The sequence below is a fragment of the Episyrphus balteatus genome, chromosome 2 (genome assembly GCF_945859705.1).
Source record: "Episyrphus balteatus chromosome 2, idEpiBalt1.1, whole genome shotgun sequence".
Classification (NCBI taxonomy): Eukaryota; Metazoa; Arthropoda; class Insecta; order Diptera; family Syrphidae; genus Episyrphus; species Episyrphus balteatus.
Genome location: NC_079135.1, coordinates 55,777,953 through 55,797,601, shown reverse-complemented (window position 1 = coordinate 55,797,601; position 19,649 = coordinate 55,777,953). Strand labels below are relative to the sequence as shown.

At 30.6% G+C, this 19,649-nt stretch overlaps 1 protein-coding gene across 16 annotated transcripts in view; it reads left to right on the top strand.

Moving 5' to 3' along the window:
- The window catches only part of LOC129910267 (uncharacterized), a 204,531-nt gene that overhangs the window by 141,097 nt on the left and 43,785 nt on the right, over positions 1-19,649 (top strand). For all 16 annotated transcript variants that reach the window (XM_055987573.1, XM_055987571.1, XM_055987579.1 and 13 more), the window contains 3 exons: positions 14,386-14,783; positions 14,850-15,071; positions 15,129-15,272. In XM_055987573.1, coding sequence (XP_055843548.1) covers positions 14,386-14,783; positions 14,850-15,071; positions 15,129-15,272 — 764 coding nt within the window. The remainder of the gene's footprint in view (positions 1-14,385; positions 14,784-14,849; positions 15,072-15,128; positions 15,273-19,649) is intronic.

The window sequence follows — 19,649 nt, the reverse complement described above, 5'->3', positions numbered from 1 at the left end:
TAGGGACTAGGACTAGAAAATTTCTATTTTTAAAATGTTTCCTTTGCATAAGATACCAGTATACCAAGTAAGGTTCTACTATAATCAGAAGTATATATATCTTTGGCGCCGGGTACAAAGGGGTTAAGTCAGAAAAGGCAATTTTGAGAAAAATTAAATTGAAGATTAAATTTTTGTTTATAAATCTGAATATTTTTATTATTTAGAAAAAGTAATTATGTAGAAACATCAACTATAAGATCTTTTTTAATATCCATATGCTGTTGGCCAGAAAACGAACGTTCTTAAGAAAAAATTGTGTTGACTTAACACTTTAGAGCCATTTAATTAACTGGATCCAAAGGAGTTAAGTCAAGAAAAATCTTTGTTTAGGTACATTGATAACAAAGTTTAATTTATAAAAGAGAGTTGGAAATATTATTGATGATTAATTACCAAATTTGAGAATCCTTTTTGAGCTAATATAATACTGTAGAAAAATGGCTTTTCGTTTTCCGTCTTCCTCTTTACTTAACGCCTAAGGATCAATTTTTTTATTTTAAAATTAAAAATTAATGCAAAAACAAAGGAGTTAAGTCATCTTACGCCCTTAGTACCACACAATTTTAAAATTTTTTGACTTAAACTCTTTGTACCGAATCATTTCTAACGAAAGGAGATACGCTACAGATATGGCGATAGGACCAAACGAAAGAGAAAAAAAAAACTGACTGAAGTCCAATAAAAATCCGAAAATCAATTTTTTGGACTTAACCCCTTTGTACCCGGCAGCAAAGATATTTAAATGGTCCAGGGGAAAAATAGCACAAGTCCATACCAACTCATTTCGAGAAACTGCCCACCAAGGCGCTCTCCGACAGAAGATGACTATACAGATCTATTAAATCTTCTTGGGCATAACTTTCTTGTTGGTGGAGACTTCAATGCGAAACACACCCATTGGGGTTCAAGACTTATATCAACAAAAGGCAAAAGACTTTTCCAAGCAGGCCGTAAATACAATTGCGAATTCTATTCCTCCAGGTCGCCTACTTACTGGCCTTCCGATACTAACAAAATACCAGACCTTATTGACTTTTTCGTAGCTAAAGGAATCAAACGAAATCACATTAGTGTCGAAGGTAATTATGACTTGTCATCAGATCATACTCCAGTGATTCTATCACTAAGTGAATCGGAAGTAATAGAAAAAAGTAATCCAAAGCTTGTAAATAAGAAAACAAACTGGAATGATTTTAGAGAAAGGCTTTTAAGTTTTATAAATTTAAGATCTCCCATCGATACAATCGAGCAAATTGACCATGAAGTGGAACAATTTATAGCTGATGTGCAACAGGCCGCTGAAGAAAGTACTCCAACATTTTCTAATAGAAGACAAAATGAAATAAAATATCCTTTAGAGATAAGAGAGTTGATAATAGAGAAAAGAAGAGCTCGAAGAAAATGGCAAAATACTAGATTTCCAGACGATAAAACAACGTTTAACCGTATAAGCAACAATCTTAAAAAACAAATTTATAAATTCAAAAATGATTCACTCAGTACATTCCTAAAGAATTTAACGACTGATGCTTCAACCGATTTTTCACTATGGAAAGCAGCCAAGCGCCTGAAAAGACCGCAGTTACTAAACTCTCCCTTGAAATCTCAAGATGGGAAATGGATCGGTAACCCAAAAGAAAAAGCTAACCTTTTCGCGGAGCATTTTGCGAATGTCTTTAAGCCATACCCAACAAACGCGGCTGAAAATAGCTTACAGTTTGTTGATAAGATAAATGAAAGCGAAATACCAATTGTAAGATTAAAAGAAATAAAAAGTATGTGTTTACATCAACTATCAAATAAAAAATCACCAGGTTACGATCTTATTACTGCTCAGGTTATGAAAGAAATGCCTTTGAAAGCCTTCATAAAACTCCAATATATAACAAATGCATGCCTTAAGCAACGGTATGTCCCACACCATTGGAAAATTGCTGAAGTTATTGTCATACCCAAGCAAGGTAAGCCACCTACAGAAGTGACGTCTTACAGACCAATATCGCTTATACCAATTATGGCAAAAGTTTTTGAAAAACTGCTTCTGAAGAGACTTAGCAAAATTATAGAAGAAAGAAGGTTTTAATCCCAAATCATCAGTTTGGCTTTAGAAATAAACATTCCACGATAGACCAAGTTCATAGAATAACGGATGTAATAGAAAAAGCATTAGAAGAAAAACAAGTATGTTCAGCTATTTTCTTAGATGTTGCTCAAGCCTTTGACAAGGTTTGGCATGAGGGACTTGAGTACAAACTGCAAAGGGATCTTCCCAGACAGTACTATGAAATATTAAAATCGTACATCTCAGACCGATTGTTTAGAGTAAGGTACGATCAAGAATATTCGGAATTGAAGAAAATAGAAGCCGGTGTACCACAAGGAAGTGTCCTAGGTCCTACCCTGTATTTACTATACACAAGGGATATCCCAGTTGGGAATCACACCATAATGGCTACTTTTGCAGATGATACCGCAATTTTGGTACCCGACAAATGTGTCTCTAGGGGAGCAGTAAAGCTGCAAAATGCCGTCGACACAGTCAGAGATTGGACCGAAAAATGGCGTATCAAACTCAATGAAACAAAATCTTCACATATAAACTTTACAAATAAAAAGATAAACAATATTCCAATATTCATTAATAATCAAGCTGTACCTTACGCCAATACGGCCAAATACCTTGGATGCAAAGCTAAAGTTTAAAGAGCACATCAAAAAGAAAAGAGAAGAACTAAACTTGAAATATAGAAAAATGTACTGGTTACTTGGTAACAACTCTGATTTATAAACCCAAAACAAAATAATGCTGTATAATCAAGTACTAAAGCCTGTTTGGACCTATGGTATCCAATTATGGGGCTGTACAAAGAAAACAAATACCGAAATCATCCAAAAATTCCAAAACAAAGTCCTTCGTGGAATAGTTAATGCACCTTGGTACATAAGAAATAGCCATCTACATCGTGACTTACAAATAGAAACGGTTACAGAAGTTGTTAAAAAATACGCTGTATCCCATAATCAGAGACTGCAATGTCATACCAATTCTGAAATGGTGTCCGTCTTGAATACCAGAAACCATGTTCGGAGATTAAGAAGAACCAAGCCTCATGAGCTTATGGTCTAAAAAAACATGGGAAAGTATTAAAAGTTTAAACTTCCCCCAAAGTGATTTTACAAAGTTAAGAAAGAAAAATCTGATGTCGATCTCTCAAGATTGGTCATGATAAAGAGGTGGTTTTAGTGGTTAAGAGTGCAACACTACTTGGTGTCGAATACTGCCAAGTGTCTTTTGAAGATTTCCTCCCGTCAAAAAAAAAAAAAAAAAAATTCGAGAAAAACGCATTTTAAAATTTTGTTCTCTATACAACTTAGTACTAAAAGCACACAATTTATTTATTTTTTCAGCAGGGCTTAAATTTGTTTTATAAAAGGAAGGATGCCATCAGATAGTGCTCAGTAAAGACTACAAGACCTCATCATTAGTTTATTTTATGCAAAAATATGTGTCATTTTTTTAATGGACCCTTCATTTCGTAATAAATCGACGAAAATGGGCTGATAACCTAGCCTTCTGGTGAAAAATTCTCAAATATAAAAATATTTCCTCTTTATAAAGTATAAGCTAACCCCCACCCGCTTCGCTGAGTGTACTTTTTAAAAAAATAGAACCTGTTTGAAAATACATTTAAACCGAAAAAAACTGGTTTATTGTAATGAACATTAACCAATTTATTGTAATTTATGCAGTTATTGGACATTGTTAATGGAATAGCGGCACTTGATTCGGAAGGCCGAATTACACTTCAAAAAAATTTTTTCAATGTAAATTCAAAAAATTAATTGATTCAAAGTGTTTTTCCAAGTATAAAGACAAATTACAAAAATCATACTTGGCTGAGTGAACGTGCAATAATGGCTGTTACAAATAAAAATGTTTCTGAAATCAATGCAACAATTTTAAACTATATAAATGCACAATGTTTTGCCTACAAATCGGTTGACCCTATCACAAATGAAAGCAATGTATCAAATTACCAAACGGAGTTTTTGAATTCATTGGATATACCAGGACTATAATGTATCAAAAAGCCTTGCCATATTATTAGGTCCAAGCGAAAAAATATAATTTTTTGGTTCATGCTGCTGAATTTTTAAAGTTTTTGTCGAAATGTCTTTAATTTTTACTTGCGATATAGGTACTATAGGGCAAGTTTAGGATTCGTAAAAAAAATCGAACTCGAGATAACAATTTTACATGACATTACGATGATGGAGAATGCCAAAAAAGTGGGTCCGGCAATTCTGTCTGTCTGTCTGTCTGTCTGTCTGTCTGTCTGTCTGTCTGTCTGTCTGTCTGTCTGTCTGTCTGTCTGTCTGACTGTCTGTCTGTGTGTCTGTCTCTATCTGGAGCTGCAGCCTAAACGAGTGAAGTGATTTTCTTCAAACTTGGTGGTTAGCAGTTTTTGGTGATTCCCTAGAGGGGAAATTGAAATTTTTTTTTATGACCAAAACTAACGGTACCTGCCATATAACGGAAATAGAAAAGTTAATTTTTTTCAAAAACGGCTCTAACGATTTTGATTAAAATTTTTGTGTGTAGTACTACACATAATGGCCAACTTTTTAAATAAAACAAATATTTTTTGTACCGTTATTAACGGTACCTGTCATAGAACGGTTTTTTTCGTTTCTGAATATCTCGTACAACATTAACCCGATTTAAATGAAAATTTTTATAAAAAAGTGTGTAAGTAAAGATAATATTAAAATTTTAGAAAATTTTCAAAAAACGCATTTTTGGTTTTTTTAAAAATATTTCAAAATTTTTTTTTGAAAAATCAATTTTTTGAAAACGAATCAATGAAAAATTTTGAAATTTAGTTTTTATGTGTAAATTAATTATTTCTTCAAAATGGCATACCAACTTTTTTTTTTTTTAATGTTAAAAAATTTTTATACAGGGTGTCCCAAAAGTAATGGATCAAACGAAATATGCTGATAGGCCAACTTTAGGGCTCTCAGAATTTAGTAACTTGTTCATCCCAAATCCTTACGGTTTTCAATTTAATGCAGTTTTTGTGAATTATCGAAAAATCTCGACTTTGCAACAGTATTTTGCTTCCTCCGGTCATAATTGATTTTTGTTTTTTACAATTCTTTCACTTAAACATTGCCTAATAATAATAAATAATTATTTAATCAAAATATTTTTTATTTCATACGCCATTTTGCTGCAAATTAATTAACAGTTCCATGTTTTATAAAAACTCAATTACTTAATTTTTTTTCAGAGCAACACACTGCAAAAAATTTGTATGGTGTGACACAGGTTAATTATTTTAAAAACTTGCCGTGTTATTGCACTTTTCAAAAATGTATAAAAGTTTCCAAACTTGATGTTAGAACAAAAGATATTACAATTTTAATGCAACAAAACAGGCCTTTTCAGAGAAAAATAACAAAGAAAAATAAACACATTTCCTCGACTGTTGTTTGTTTTTTCTTTTTGAATAAAAGCCTCGATTTTTGTTTGTTATTTTGCTCTGAAAACCCCTGTTTTTTGCATTAAAATTGTAATATCTTTCGTTCTAATTTGAACTTTGGAAATTTTTATACATTTTTGAAAAGTGCAATAACACGGCAAGTTTTTAAAATAATAAACCAGGATCACACCATACAATTTTTTTTCGGGATGTTCCTCTCAAATAAAAGTAAGAAATTGAGTTTTTATAAAACATGGAACTGTTAATTAATTTGCAGCAAAATGGCGTATGAAATAAAAAATATTTTGATTAAATAATTATTTCTTATTATTAGGCAATGTTTAAGTGAAAGAGTTGTAAAAAACAAAAATCAATTATGACCGTAGGAAGCAAAATACTGTTGCAAAGTCGAGATTTTTCGATGATTCACAAAAACTGCATTAAATTGAAAACCGTAAGGATTTTTGATGAACAAGTTACCAAATTCTGAGAGCCCTAAAGTTGGCCTATCTGCATATTTCGTTTGATCCATTACTTTTGGGACACCCTGTATATAAAAAATTATTTTTTTAAAAAACGGCTCCTACAATTTTCGAAAATTTTTTTCTAAAAATACCTTTTTATACAAAAAATAAAATGGCATATTTTTTATTTTTTTTTTAAGATAATTTAAAACGGAGTTTAATTAATTATAAAAACAGATTTAATTTTTTTATACTACTTATGAAATTTCTTCAAAATATCAAATTTTAAATTTCTTGAATGAAAAGCTTTAACATTATAGTTACTTTAAGCATAAGAGCAAGTACGTGCGACCCCAGTCGTGCAATTTATTTTTATCCCATTTACCTGTGCTTATCATGTAGATACGGATTGCCTTAAAAAAAGTCAAAGAATTCATACTTTTTGATACAAAATAACGTACATAAGGGGATAAGCTCCAAAAGAAGTTTCCTATGGAATTCATGCCGGGAGAATTATCAGACTTACGTTATTTTGTATCAAAAAGTATGAATTCTTTGACTTTTTTTAAGTCAATCCGTATCTACATAATAAGTTCAAGTAAATGGGACAAATAAAATTCAAGATATTTCGACAAAAACTTTCAAAATTCAGCAACATGAACCAAAAAATTGTATTTTTTCGCTTGGCCCTAATAATATGGCAAGGTACTGTAGGTGTTTCATTAACCTGCATATTCAAAGGCAATTTAAGAACCGAGTGTGCTGTACGGCCACCATCTAATAACATGGCTGCAATTTCCAGAGCCAATGCTATTTTATTTTCAGATCGTATTTATGCTAAAAGTAATGATATCAAAAATGTTTTTCCCGTACCATCGGGTGCATCTAAGAAATACAAACCACAACTCCGATTAATGACACCTTGCATAATAGTGTCATACTTCGGGAATTGATTTGCACAAATATTCTTAATTCAACGCAATTGTATTGCCTTCCGCGTAGTATTTCTTGATCAAGAACATCTTGCTTTTCACGATTTGGAGCAACCAATCCTAATTGTACTAATGCTTTATTCGCAATCATCAAACAAAACACGTGTCCTAAAAAAAGATCACAACTTGATTATACATTTTTTCATTTGTGTAATCCAAATGTGGATTTAATGTCACACGGCGCATTCGGTGTATCTTATCCTAATCACATCTAATCCTAATCTAAAGTTCGAGTGGATTTGAAGGATAAGATGTGATTATATTTACTGAAAACAATATGATGTGGCGAAGACAAAACAGATGCACCAGGAAGCGTTGAGTCCCAATGAGTGTCTGCTTCAAGCAAATTCAAACGTTGACAGGCATCACAGACTATAAACGATAATTATTATTTTGAAAGCCTGTCTTAATATATTTTTTTACAAATAAAGCTTAGTTAAACTTTTTAAAAAGCAAGATTGTTTTTTCACTCGTACAAATTGACAGCTATGTGAAAGTGGGAGAAATGGTATTATTTTTTTTTATACAAACCATCTACATATTCACGGGTCGTTTGAACGCGACACTACTCTAAGTGTCTTGCACTCCATATGTTTTGATGCAGAAATGTTCCTTGGGGTCCAAATAGTAAGAAAAAAGCTTTTTTAAAATTTTCTATCGAGCTATTCGTTTTTTATGAGCTTAATAAGTTATGAAAAAACGTACTTTTACGTACTTTTTCACACGTTTTTGTTAATAACTCTGTTAATAATAACTGTAGAAACTCAAATAACGGCTCTATTTTTAGAAAAAATATCCCTCTTTTTAACGGCATTTCAATCAAATTTGTGGCATTTTTAGATCTTCAGATATTCGAATCTAAGTCCGTTCATTTTTTCTGCCCAATTCGATTTCTCTAATCAAAAAGTTTTTTTTTATAGAAGTCAGGGTATACTTTTCTAATGGTTTTTCATATGCTGAACTCGAATCCAAAGTCAAAAAAATTCCATCACATCAAGTTTTTAAGATATTACCGTTAGAAAATCAAAAATACCCTTTTTTAACAGTTTTTGAGGTTATGTCATCTTGCGTGATAATTTTTTATAATTACATTTGTAGCGGTTTCTTAAAGAACTAAGTTTCTTCTTTTAAAATCCGTTTAAATCATTTCGATATCGCTTTTCTTCTCCGAGAAATCCTAAAATCAATTCAACATGTTTGGTGAATATTCTCTATGAAAAAAAATCTTATGTTCGTTTGGGTTTCATGGCAAATCGCAAAAAATTTTTGCATTCCTTTAAGTTTTTTGGTTAGTCAAAAATTTTCTTACCCATAAACTTACCAAAAAAACTTAAAGGAATGCAAAAATTTTTTGCGATTTGCCATGAAACCCAAACGAACATAAGATTTTTTTTCATAGAGAATATTCAATATTGATTTAAACGGATTTTAAAAGAAGAAACTTAGTTCTTTAAGAAACCGCTACAAATGTAATTATAAAAAATTATCACGCAAGATGACATAACCTCAAAAACTGTTAAAAAAGGGTATTTTTGATTTTCTAACGGTAATATCTTAAAAACTTGATGTGATGGAATTTTTTTGACTTTGGATTCGAGTTCAGCATATGAAAAACCATTAAAAAAGTATACCCTGACTTCTATAAAAAAAAACTTTTTGATTAGAGAAATCGAATTGGGCAGAAAAAATGAACGGACTTAGATTCGAATATCTGAAGATCTAAAAATGCCACTAATTTGATTGAAATGCCGTTAAAAAGAGGGATATTTTTTCTAAAAACAGAGCCATTATTTGAGTTTCTACAATTATTATTAACAGAGTTATTAACAAAAACGTGTGAAAAAGTACGTAAAAGTACGTTTTTTCATAACTTATTAAGCTCATAAAAAACGAATAGCTCGATAGAAAATTTTAAAAAAGCTTTTTTCTTACTATTTGGACCCCAAGGAACATTTCTGCATCAAAACATATGGAGTGCAAGACACTTCGAGTAGTGTCGCGTTCAAACGACCCGTGATATTAATACCTTTCAAACAAACAAAAAATTACCAAAATCGGACCAGCCAAACGCGAGTTTATCGGCCACACACACTTAACGAACTCATTTTTATATATAAGATAAGATTTACCATTCTACCTTATTTCAAATCAGAAGTGCTCTGTATGCTAGGTACCTATTAAATTTGGAAATTCAGCAAAAATGAGCCCCTGAATAGAAAATATCAATTTTTGTGTTGTTTTTTCGTTTGTATGCACCACAAGACCTATCACTTGTCAAATTACAAGTTTTTACGATATCGAGAAGTTGTCCATAATTTTGATTATTGTTTTTGTGTTTTTTGAAATCCTTATATTAAGAAGCTAAAATTTTGTATAATAAGCGTATAATACTTAAACTTTCCCAAAAAACAACGCACATGCCATAATCGACAGAGATGAGATATAACACCAATTATGATATAATAGTCTAGTTTTTCTTTGATTCCATTTGAAATTAAAAATAATATCTGTAACACTGAAATTGATTCTATTTATTTTGTGAATAAAAATATAATTAATATCTAATAAGATCTAGTATACCAATAAATACAAACCGCATATGTATTGAAATATGAATCAACACTTATTTTATTATTGTAACGGAAATTCAATCATCTTTAAAATATAAAATACCACCACCAACCTTGATGCGTGTCACGTTCACGTTCACGGCCGAATCAACAAAAACAAAAAACAAAAAACACGTTATCTATCTCAGTATAACTCTTCATGTGGTCATGAATATGAAAATTAAATTTAGGTTTGAAAAAAAAAAAATTAAGATTGCTAGTCTCAGTAGGTATTGTAGCTGTTTCAGTCAGTTAACTGATCAATGAAAACTATAAATATGCGATGTTGAAAATAATTTTTAACATGAGATGAGATACTTCGTACAATTAACTCTGTTGAGGACTGTGATATTTTACAAAAAGAACTTCAAAGTTTCTGGGAATGGTGCAATATTAATGGTTTAGTTTTAAATATTGACAAGTGTAAAACAATGTGTTTTACACGCAAGAAAAATGTGATTGTCTATAATTACTCTTTTAATTCGTCATCATTGTGTAATCTGTCTAGTTTTACTGATCTTGGGATAGTGTTGGACTCAAAATTAACTTTTATTGACCATTTTGACTACATTATTAAAAAAGCTAACATGACTCTTGGTTTTATCAAAAGATTTGCTCGAGAATTTCGTGATCCTTATGTTTTAAAAACTCTATATGTCTCATTCGTAAGATCCATTTTAGAATATGGTTGCGTTAAATGGGCTCCATATTATGCGGTTCATATAAATAGATTGGAGTCCGTTCAAAGAAGATTTATGAGATTTTGATTAAGATTTCTACCATGGTCAAATCAAATTAACTTGCCACCTTACGCTCAACGTATTAAACTAATAAATCTTCCATCTCTAACTAGTCACAAAGCGTACCTATCTACAATTTTGTTATATTGTCGGGATAATCAATGGATCGATTTCAGCTCCATCGATCCTTTGTCGATTGAATTTCATTGCTAGTCAGTATAGTTTAAGAAGGCAGTTGCCAATTTCTAACATTTACAGTAGATCAAACTACGGTGCTAATAGTCCTTTAAATCTTTTAATTAATATTTACAATAAAAATTCAAATATAAATAACTGCAGCTATGACAATATTAAATCACTAAACTTTAGAAAAATATTCTTTATTCATAATAATCCATAATGTACCTTCATTAGATGTAAATTTTTCTTTTATTTTTCTTTTATAATAATGTAATGTATAATATATAATTATAATTTTAGTTTTTAAGAAAAATGTAACTATATATTTCGTTAGTATTTAACGAAATAAACTAATGTCGTTTTCTATTGACTTTTGAGATTTTTGTGTAAAATTCTCAGATTTTCCACCGCAAATAGAATATGAAATCTAGTTTTGTAATTGTGTGCGAAATCTGTGCGTATAAAAAAAATAAAACAACAACAAATGTTCAGACAAATGTCAAACAGAGGTGTGTGTGTGAAAGTGCGTGTGTTTGTATGCGTGAATCTTGATAAAAATCCAGAATCAGATTCTTGAATCTCAGATTCATTTTTTTGTCATTTTTTTGAATCTCAAGACGCAAATAGATCATGAAATCTGAGATTTGTCCACTATTTCCCCTCTTCACCCCCCCTTTCAGCTGTCAAATTCACAAATCTCATTCTGAGATTCGTCAATAGAAAACGACATAAAATTAAAAAAATAATAGCTATTTGAGCTAGAAAGAAACTACATAAATTAATACGCAAGGCAAGTATAAGTCTCTTGCTCTGTTTTTGTTTCAAACGTAATACTATTTCACGTGCTATACAGTCTAGAAAGAAAAAGTTAGTTGAAATTCTAAAATGATTACATATTTACTCGCAATATTGATATTGGTATACTATAGGGAAAGTTTAGGATTCGTAAAAAAATAAAATGCACGACTGGGTGGCACGAACTTGCTCTTAGAGTTCAAGTTGCTTAAATTTTTAAGACATTTTATATAAAAACTTGGGAAATGTAGGTATATTAAAAAAAAAAATTAAATTAATTTTTCAAAGAAATAAAACAATATCTGAAATCAAATCGCCCCACAAAACAAGTATGCAGTTTTATTAGATATATTAAGGTGCATTTTTAGAAAAAAAATTTTTAAAATCGTTAGAGCGGTTTTTTTAAAAAACTACACAGAGAAAAATAGACCACATAAAAATTTTGGATGAAAACCATAGAGAAAGCTTATTGTTTTTGTTCTATTTTATGATAAAATAGAACAAAAACAATAAGCTTTCTCTATGGTTTTCATCCAAGAAGGAAACCTTATTAAAACAATCGGGTTTTCCTTATTGTTTTAAAACCTGCAAAAAAATAAAAAAAAAACGATGACCAGGCTGGGAATCGAACTGGAGACTTCAAATCATTAGTCGCCCACCTTACCACCTGAACCAACCTGCCATGAAATTATTGATCGCGATTTTTGTTCTAGTGCTAAGTTGCAAAAAAAATCAACTTTTCAGTCAAATTTTAATAATATTTTCTCTATAAAAATAATAAGAAATCTCCTTAAAAAAACCTTATTAATCGTTGATTTTAATAAGATTTCCTTATGAAATGTATGGACGGTAAAACAATATGGCAATCTGTTAGTTTTTCGCGGGTCATATTTTTCTCTGTGTAATTTTTTATAAATAATTTTTTGAAAAAAAAGTTTAAAAATAAAATTGGTATGCCATTTTGTAGAAATAACTAATCAACATCTAAAAACAAAATTTCAAAAAATTCAATGTCCCGTTTTCGAAAATTTGATTTTTCAAAAAAAAATTTTCAAAATTTTTTTAAAAATCCAAAAATTATTTTTTTCAAAATTTTATTTTTGGCTTATATTTAAATTATATAAATGCTTTTGTATAAAAAATTTCGTTGAAATACAATAAGTAGTTTTGCAGAAAATCCGATTTGAAAAAAGCGGTCCTATGGCAGATACCGTTAATAATGATTTTCAAAAAAAAAATTTTTCTTCGAAAGATAGACCTTGTTTAAATACTAACATTTGAATTTTTTGAACAAAATCGTTGGAGCCGTTTTCGTGAAATTAAATTTTTCCGATATTTTTGTATGGCAGGTACCGTTATTTTTGGTCCAAAAAAATTAATTCCAAAAACCCCTCTGGAGAGTCTCCAAAAACTGCTACATAGCTACTTTGGAGTCAATCAGTCCATCTGTTTAGGCTCTAGTTCCTTATACAGACAGACAGACAGACTGACAGACTGACAGACTGACAGACTGACAGACTGACAGACTGACAGACTGACAGACTGACAGACTGACAGACTGACAGACTGACAGACTGACAGACTGACAGACTGACAGACTGACAGACTGACAGACGGACAGACGGACTTCCGGGACCCACTTTTTTGGCATTCTCTATCATCGTAATGTCATGGAAAAATGTTATCTCAATTTTTTTTTGTACGAATGCATAACTTGATAATATAGTACCTATTTCGCAAGTAAAAATCGAACCTGAGATAACAATCAGCATCAGGTATGACCTTAAGGTGATAGAGAATGAGAAAAAGTGGGTCTGGAAAATCCGATTTCATTAAAAAAAATTCGTGTATTTTGGCAGCACATAAGGTCCTACTTTTGAAATAAAAAAATATTTATTGATCAATTATTATGCCATTAGAACCGTTTTCCTAATTTTTAGCTTTTTCGTATACGATTAAACCAGTTTTAACATTTTTTAGGGATTTAAATTAGGGAAAAGTAGGCTATGTTAAACATTAAAAAAAAAAAACAACAATAATAATTGTTTGGATCAATTTTTATTTTTTTTAAATAAATTTTTTGAAAACTAACCAATACATTTTTTGAAAAATTGTTTTTATGTCAATTAATATTTCAATTTCAATTTTATTAATGAAAAATATTAAAACATTTTTTCAGTATTTTTGCAAAAAAAAACCTTTCAAACAATTTAAAAATGTCAATTTAAAAATATTTTTTTTTTCCAAAAATTCTTTTTTATACAAAAAATTGTATGGCATATTTCATTTTGTGGTCAAAACTTTATAATATATAAATTTTTCTAGATATCATTAAAATTCTTACCAAATTAAATTAAAAATATTCTTTTATGAGTTTTTACATAAACAGCTTCTTAGCTACTCTTACCCTAAGAGAAAGTACGTGTGAACAAGTTTTTACGTGGCTAGACTTGATCGTCATTTAATTTAGCAAATATTTTGCTATTGTTTTTTAATATTCAGAGTTTCGACTTAGTTCGACTTATTTTTTTTTTTAATTTTGAACTCAGACCTCCTATAAAAATAGACAAGTTGTCCTACGATAATTCAACTGAAATAGGTTCCAGCAAAAAGTTAAAATGGTTATTTAGCAAAATTTAGCAATATTAAATAAATATTTAAATAAGCTCTTGATAGTTATGATCATATTTCAAAAATTCATTTTATTAGGAAGAAGAGTTAAACCCGTATGAATGACACTTACCTTTTTTTCTTATTTGTCATACTTTAAAAATTAGGTTTTTAGTTTACATTTGTTAATGCACCCACTCTTCATTTGATTATGTATTTGTAGGTAGGTACTTAAAATAAGAAAAAAAAGAAGTAGATATGAAGGTTTACATACTTATTTTGTGATTTACAAATTAAAATATTTTTATCTTTCAATCGGTTTTTTTTAAGCTTAAATTGTTTAGAAGAAAGTGTAAAAATATATTTATATAAAAAAAAAACTTGTTTGCAGCATATCCTTCACAACGTATAAACATGTTTTAACATCATTAAAATTGAAAACAAAATCTCATTTTTCTCATTCACAGAGAGGATTGTCAACGTTTAGGTGCAACCTTAATTGCTTTCTTAGAATACCTTCGAATATGTGCTTCCAACTACCAAACACGTCATATTAATCTGAACGAAGATGCCCAAGTGCAAAATACAATCGCAAGAAACTGGATGAATCTCGATATGTTCTCAATGAAGAAATTTCTCGAGGGTAACATTGAACCGCTACGCATCCCATCATACAAGCGTTACATTCGATACTTTTCCGGTTTGCTATCTGGCCAAATAAAACTAAACGCATCACCATTGCACCTTAATTCGATAGGTATCGAATCACCACCATCTTTTCTGCAATATAATGGTGTGTCTTCAAAAAGCGAATGGAGTAGTTTTATAAAAATCTACGAAGGATTACAGTGCGTTTATACTTCCGGTAAATTTTGTTCAATTAAAAAATAAAATTATCTAATGGTTGATTTTTTGTGTTAATAAATGCCAGATGTACACATCATTCCAATAACAACAAGACAATTTCTATATCAAATTGGAAATTTACGTCTTCGAGGTGATATATTAATCAGGTGCTATCAAATCGGTTCCTCAGGTAATATCTACGACCTTGAATCTAAGAAGCTTATGTTTTCGGTCCAATTCCATACGTGTGCCATTAAGACCGATGATGTTGTATTTGTAAAGGAAGACTTAGATTGTGCTCATGATGGTATTCATTTTTCATATTATTTTGTTTTTGGAATTCACTCATTTTAATTTCTTTCAGAGCCTCAATTCCCGAACGACTGCAAGGTTTCATTTCACTTTAATTCTGGAAACAACAATAACTTTCTGTTTCAAAGTCCACTAATAAGAACGGAACGGCTAAACGATATTAATAAGGCGAATAGTATTGAAAATTTGGACTTAAGTAAGTATAATTTTTGTATTAAATTGAAAGCTATTTTTTAACAGATTTTATAGTCATTACTCAAGTCGAAATTATTCTCAACTTCAATCATTCAAGAGATTCATAAGCGAAGTCCGTGTAAAAATGAGCGGTCATTTGTTAAGAGACAAATCTTGACTTGAGTAAATTTCTTTCTTTCCGAAGCTCAAAACGAATTTGAGAACCCTCATTTGAGTAAACAGACAGTAAATATAACAAGTGGTGTCTATTATTTTGGTATCAGTTTGAGTCTCGGACCTTAAAAAACTGCAAAAAAAAAATGTTATTATTATGTCGATAAAAAAGTAATACAAATGCTCGTCTTCCACCACGGTATCATTGTGAGATTTGTTTGTAAATATTGCTTGTAAAAGTTCGTCCTTAAACGGCTCTTTATTATTGCCGGCACAAAAACGATAACTTTGGCGGCAAAAGTTGATAATTTTTTTATATCAGATTTTTTTTTATATGTGAGAGGATCTATCGCCCCCGTTAAGGCATGAAGGGAAATTTTCAAAAAAAATACTTAAAATAAAACAAAAAAAAATATTTTAAACAAACGGCAACATTTATACTTTCGAAAAGAATTTTTTAAAATAAATTAGTATAAAATTGTGGCTTTTGAAAAATGTATATATAATTCGTAACTGAGAGTGTTGCCGTTGTTTTTAAATATTTTTTTATTTTGAGCTGTTTTTTAGAAAACTAACCCTCCCACGTCCCACCTAAACACTTGAAGACTTCTTATTCAAATTCACCATATAAAAATCAATAAAATATTTAATTCTGCGAGCATTGTATACAATATATTTACATGTTTGCATTGAAATATAGTTGGCAACATTAAAACACCAAAATGGTCAAACTTGTTGTGAAAATAGATAGGAAATTCATATAAATATGGACAGCATTTTATGTCAATTTAGTTTAATTTCTTTTATATAGGTTTAAACAAACAAAAATCGAATTTTAATATTTTCGTCAAAAAGATCGAACCCATCGAACAGCCACCGCACAGTGGCCCATTTAGACAAAAGTGCTTGCAATATTCATTTTTCGGGTGGGTCGATAATGAAAAACTTTTAGATCACTGTATTTTGAAACACTGTTTTTTGCACACTTTTTCGACTTCAAATTGCATAGAAAAAAAAGATTCCTACGTAATCAAACCAAGCTCAGCTGATTCAAAATCCTTATATATTTCTTAATAAAAATCCAAAAGCTCAGCTGCGTCATTTTGCATCCAACTGAGCTAGAGCGATTTGATTTCAAAAGGTCAGTCATTTTTTCGACATTTTTTTTTCATGTGTGAAAATAAAATCTTGGAAAATTAGAGTTCCAAACGCGTTTTCGAGAAGAGCTTGGACTTGATGTGGATAAACCAAAGAAAGGCTATGGAAATACTAATAATGGAAACACTTCAAGGAGAACAATCAGATGCAACCGCTCGAATAACTGGAGTCAATGGAGAAGTTATTATGATGCTGAAAATAATACCTACTGAATGTTTTGAATTGCAGGGAAGTAGTGAATGCAGTTAAATTTGGAGAGTATACTAAGAAAACAGCAGAGCTTCTAAAAAAAAGTATCCTGAAAAACTACTCACGCCTACTCTTCACAAAATAATGGTCCATAGTCAAAATATCATCGAATATCAATCACTTCCACTTGGAGAACTGTCAGAAGAAGCCGAGGAGTGCAAAGTTAAAGACCACAAGAAGTACAGATATCAAAATACGCGCAAAGTTTCAAGGATTCGGCAGATGATAGTTTTAAAGAAATCTAGTGTTTTTTATGTCTTAATTTGTTACTTTTATCTTTTTCCACTGTTTGACTTGTAATATATCACTGAAATACATTATAAATGTACTCTTCTATAAAGAAAAATAAAAAAATTGCATAAAAATAAAAAACAAAAAAAATACTTTTCTCCCCACTGTTTCACTCGAATTGGTTCCTTTCCTTTTTCCCCACTGTGTCACCTAACTCAGATTACTTCAAAAATTTATTTTTGACGATTGTAATCAAAATACCATTATGTTAACAACCTTATCTAAAACTTCTTATTTTAACACCAAATTCTGAAACACCCTGTAAAGTTTTTTTTTGAAACTCACAATTTTCATAGCCTTGGAAATTTCCTTCAAGATAAAAAAAAAATTCTGGCGATGTCTTTATTTGTTTAGAAGATATTAATTTTGCAAGCAAAAAAGTCAAAACGGGCCACTGTGCACCGCCCATTGCTTGGGTAACTGATCAAATGATTTACCAGGCCAAGTCTTTGTTGAACTTTCCTATTGTCTGATAACAATTTTTTAACATGATTGACCCCGTGCATCAATTACGCCTGTGATAACCTGGTGAATGAAGATTATGTCATTGTTAACCCTCCTTTGAGCCAAAGTTTGAATATGAAGGAGATTAATCCGATGTTCATAAAGAGGAAGATTATAAGGATCTGACCATGGCAGTCCTTTTAAGGCGAAACGAATGAAATTACGTTGTACTGATTCCAGTCTTACATTATGGGTCTCGTAAAAAGGAGTCTAGACTTGCGATGCGTACTCAAGGTGGGGGCGTACTAAACAATTGTAGAGGGAAAGAGTCACATAAGGACCTTGAAATTCTTTTGACCAACGCTTCACAAAACCTAGCATAGAGAAGGCCTTATTCACGATGACGTTGATATGGTCGGAAAAATCAAGATTATAACTAAAACTAACCCCTAGGTCTTAAAAGCTCTGAACACGCTGTAATGTGTGTTGGGATATTTTATATTCATACAAACTAGGAGCACGTTTTTTTGAAAAAGTCATTGTCTGACATTTTATTGGATTCAAAACTAAGCTATTCTTACTACACCATATAGAAAAATGATTAATGTCCTCTTGCATAAAACCTTCCATCATTAACCGATTTGATACTTTTATAAATTTTCATGTCATCTGCAAAAATGAGAATTTCGCTATGGTGAATACATAATGGGACATCATTTATGGCTAGAATAAAAAGAAGAGGTCCTAAATGACTTCCTTGCGGAACACCTGATTTTGCGATGAACGATTTTGAGAGAGCGTCTCTGAACTTGATAAGATCTATTTTCAAGATAAGAAGAAATCCAATTAACGAAGCCTAAAAAGAAACCTAGAGTTATTAATTTAAATTTGATAATGTCATGGGAGAGTTTGTCAAAAGCCTTAGAATAGTCCGTATAGATACAGTCAAGTTCCACTTTCTAACGTATTTGAACACGTAAAAAAGTAAGCAAGTTTGTAACCGTCGATCGTTTTTGCATAAAGGCATGCTGTTGAATGCATATAATTCTTTTACAGTGGAACGCCAATCTATCGCAAACAACTTGCTCAAAAAGCTTTGGAATACAAGACAGCTTAGATATGGGTGTGTAATTGACTATATTGGATTTATCTCCTTTTTTAAAAACAGGAGTAATAAAAGCTTGTTTCCAAATGCTAGGAAATTTACCTAACTTGAGAGATAATTTAAAAATAAGTTTAAGTGGAAGAGATAAAATTGACTTACAATTTTTCAAAACTGCTGCAGGAATACCGTCTGGTCCGACAGAATAATCTTCATGTAGTAATGAAAGAAAATGGGATACTTTACAAGTATCAATTTGGATATTATTAAATGTAACTTGTGGGCAATTTTCTAAATAACGCAAGTAATCTACGTCCACATTAGCGGGTATGTCAATAAAAGATTGACTGAAGTTAGTCGCAAAAGCATCGCAAATATCTGAAGTTCTAAAAAAGAAAATAAGTTTGCTTTTTTCAGTAATATTTCAGTTTTTTTTCGATGTTTCTTGCTTGAAACTTGTTTATTTGTCATTTGATTTTATGTAAAATATTTGGATTTGTTTTTAAAATAGGCAAAAAAAGTTTAATTCTGTATGTGGTGAATTAAAATCTTTTCGCTTGCGTTTTAGAAATAGAAAAAAGGAAGTTATCCATATTTGTGTAAGGTAAAACAATTTTTTTTTATATTAGCTGATATTTCAGAGTGCGAGTGTATTCGTTTCGTAAAAAAAAATCGTCCTGACATTTTCCCATAAACGTCTGATTTGTTGTATTAAAAATATGGGAAAAAAGAAATAAAAATATTTGTTCACATTTTGAATTTCTCTTCATATTAAAAAGATTCTAAAGAAATTTCAATTAATTTAAACTCATTTTATTATCTATATTCGGATTTATTCGGATTTGTGGTGTTCTCATGGATTCAATAGGAGAACTGAAATGCAAGAACCAGCTTCAAATACAAATAAAAATTATCAAAATTGGTTCACTCGGTCCAAAGTTATGAGGTAACAATACAGAAAAAAAAAATACAGAAATCGGT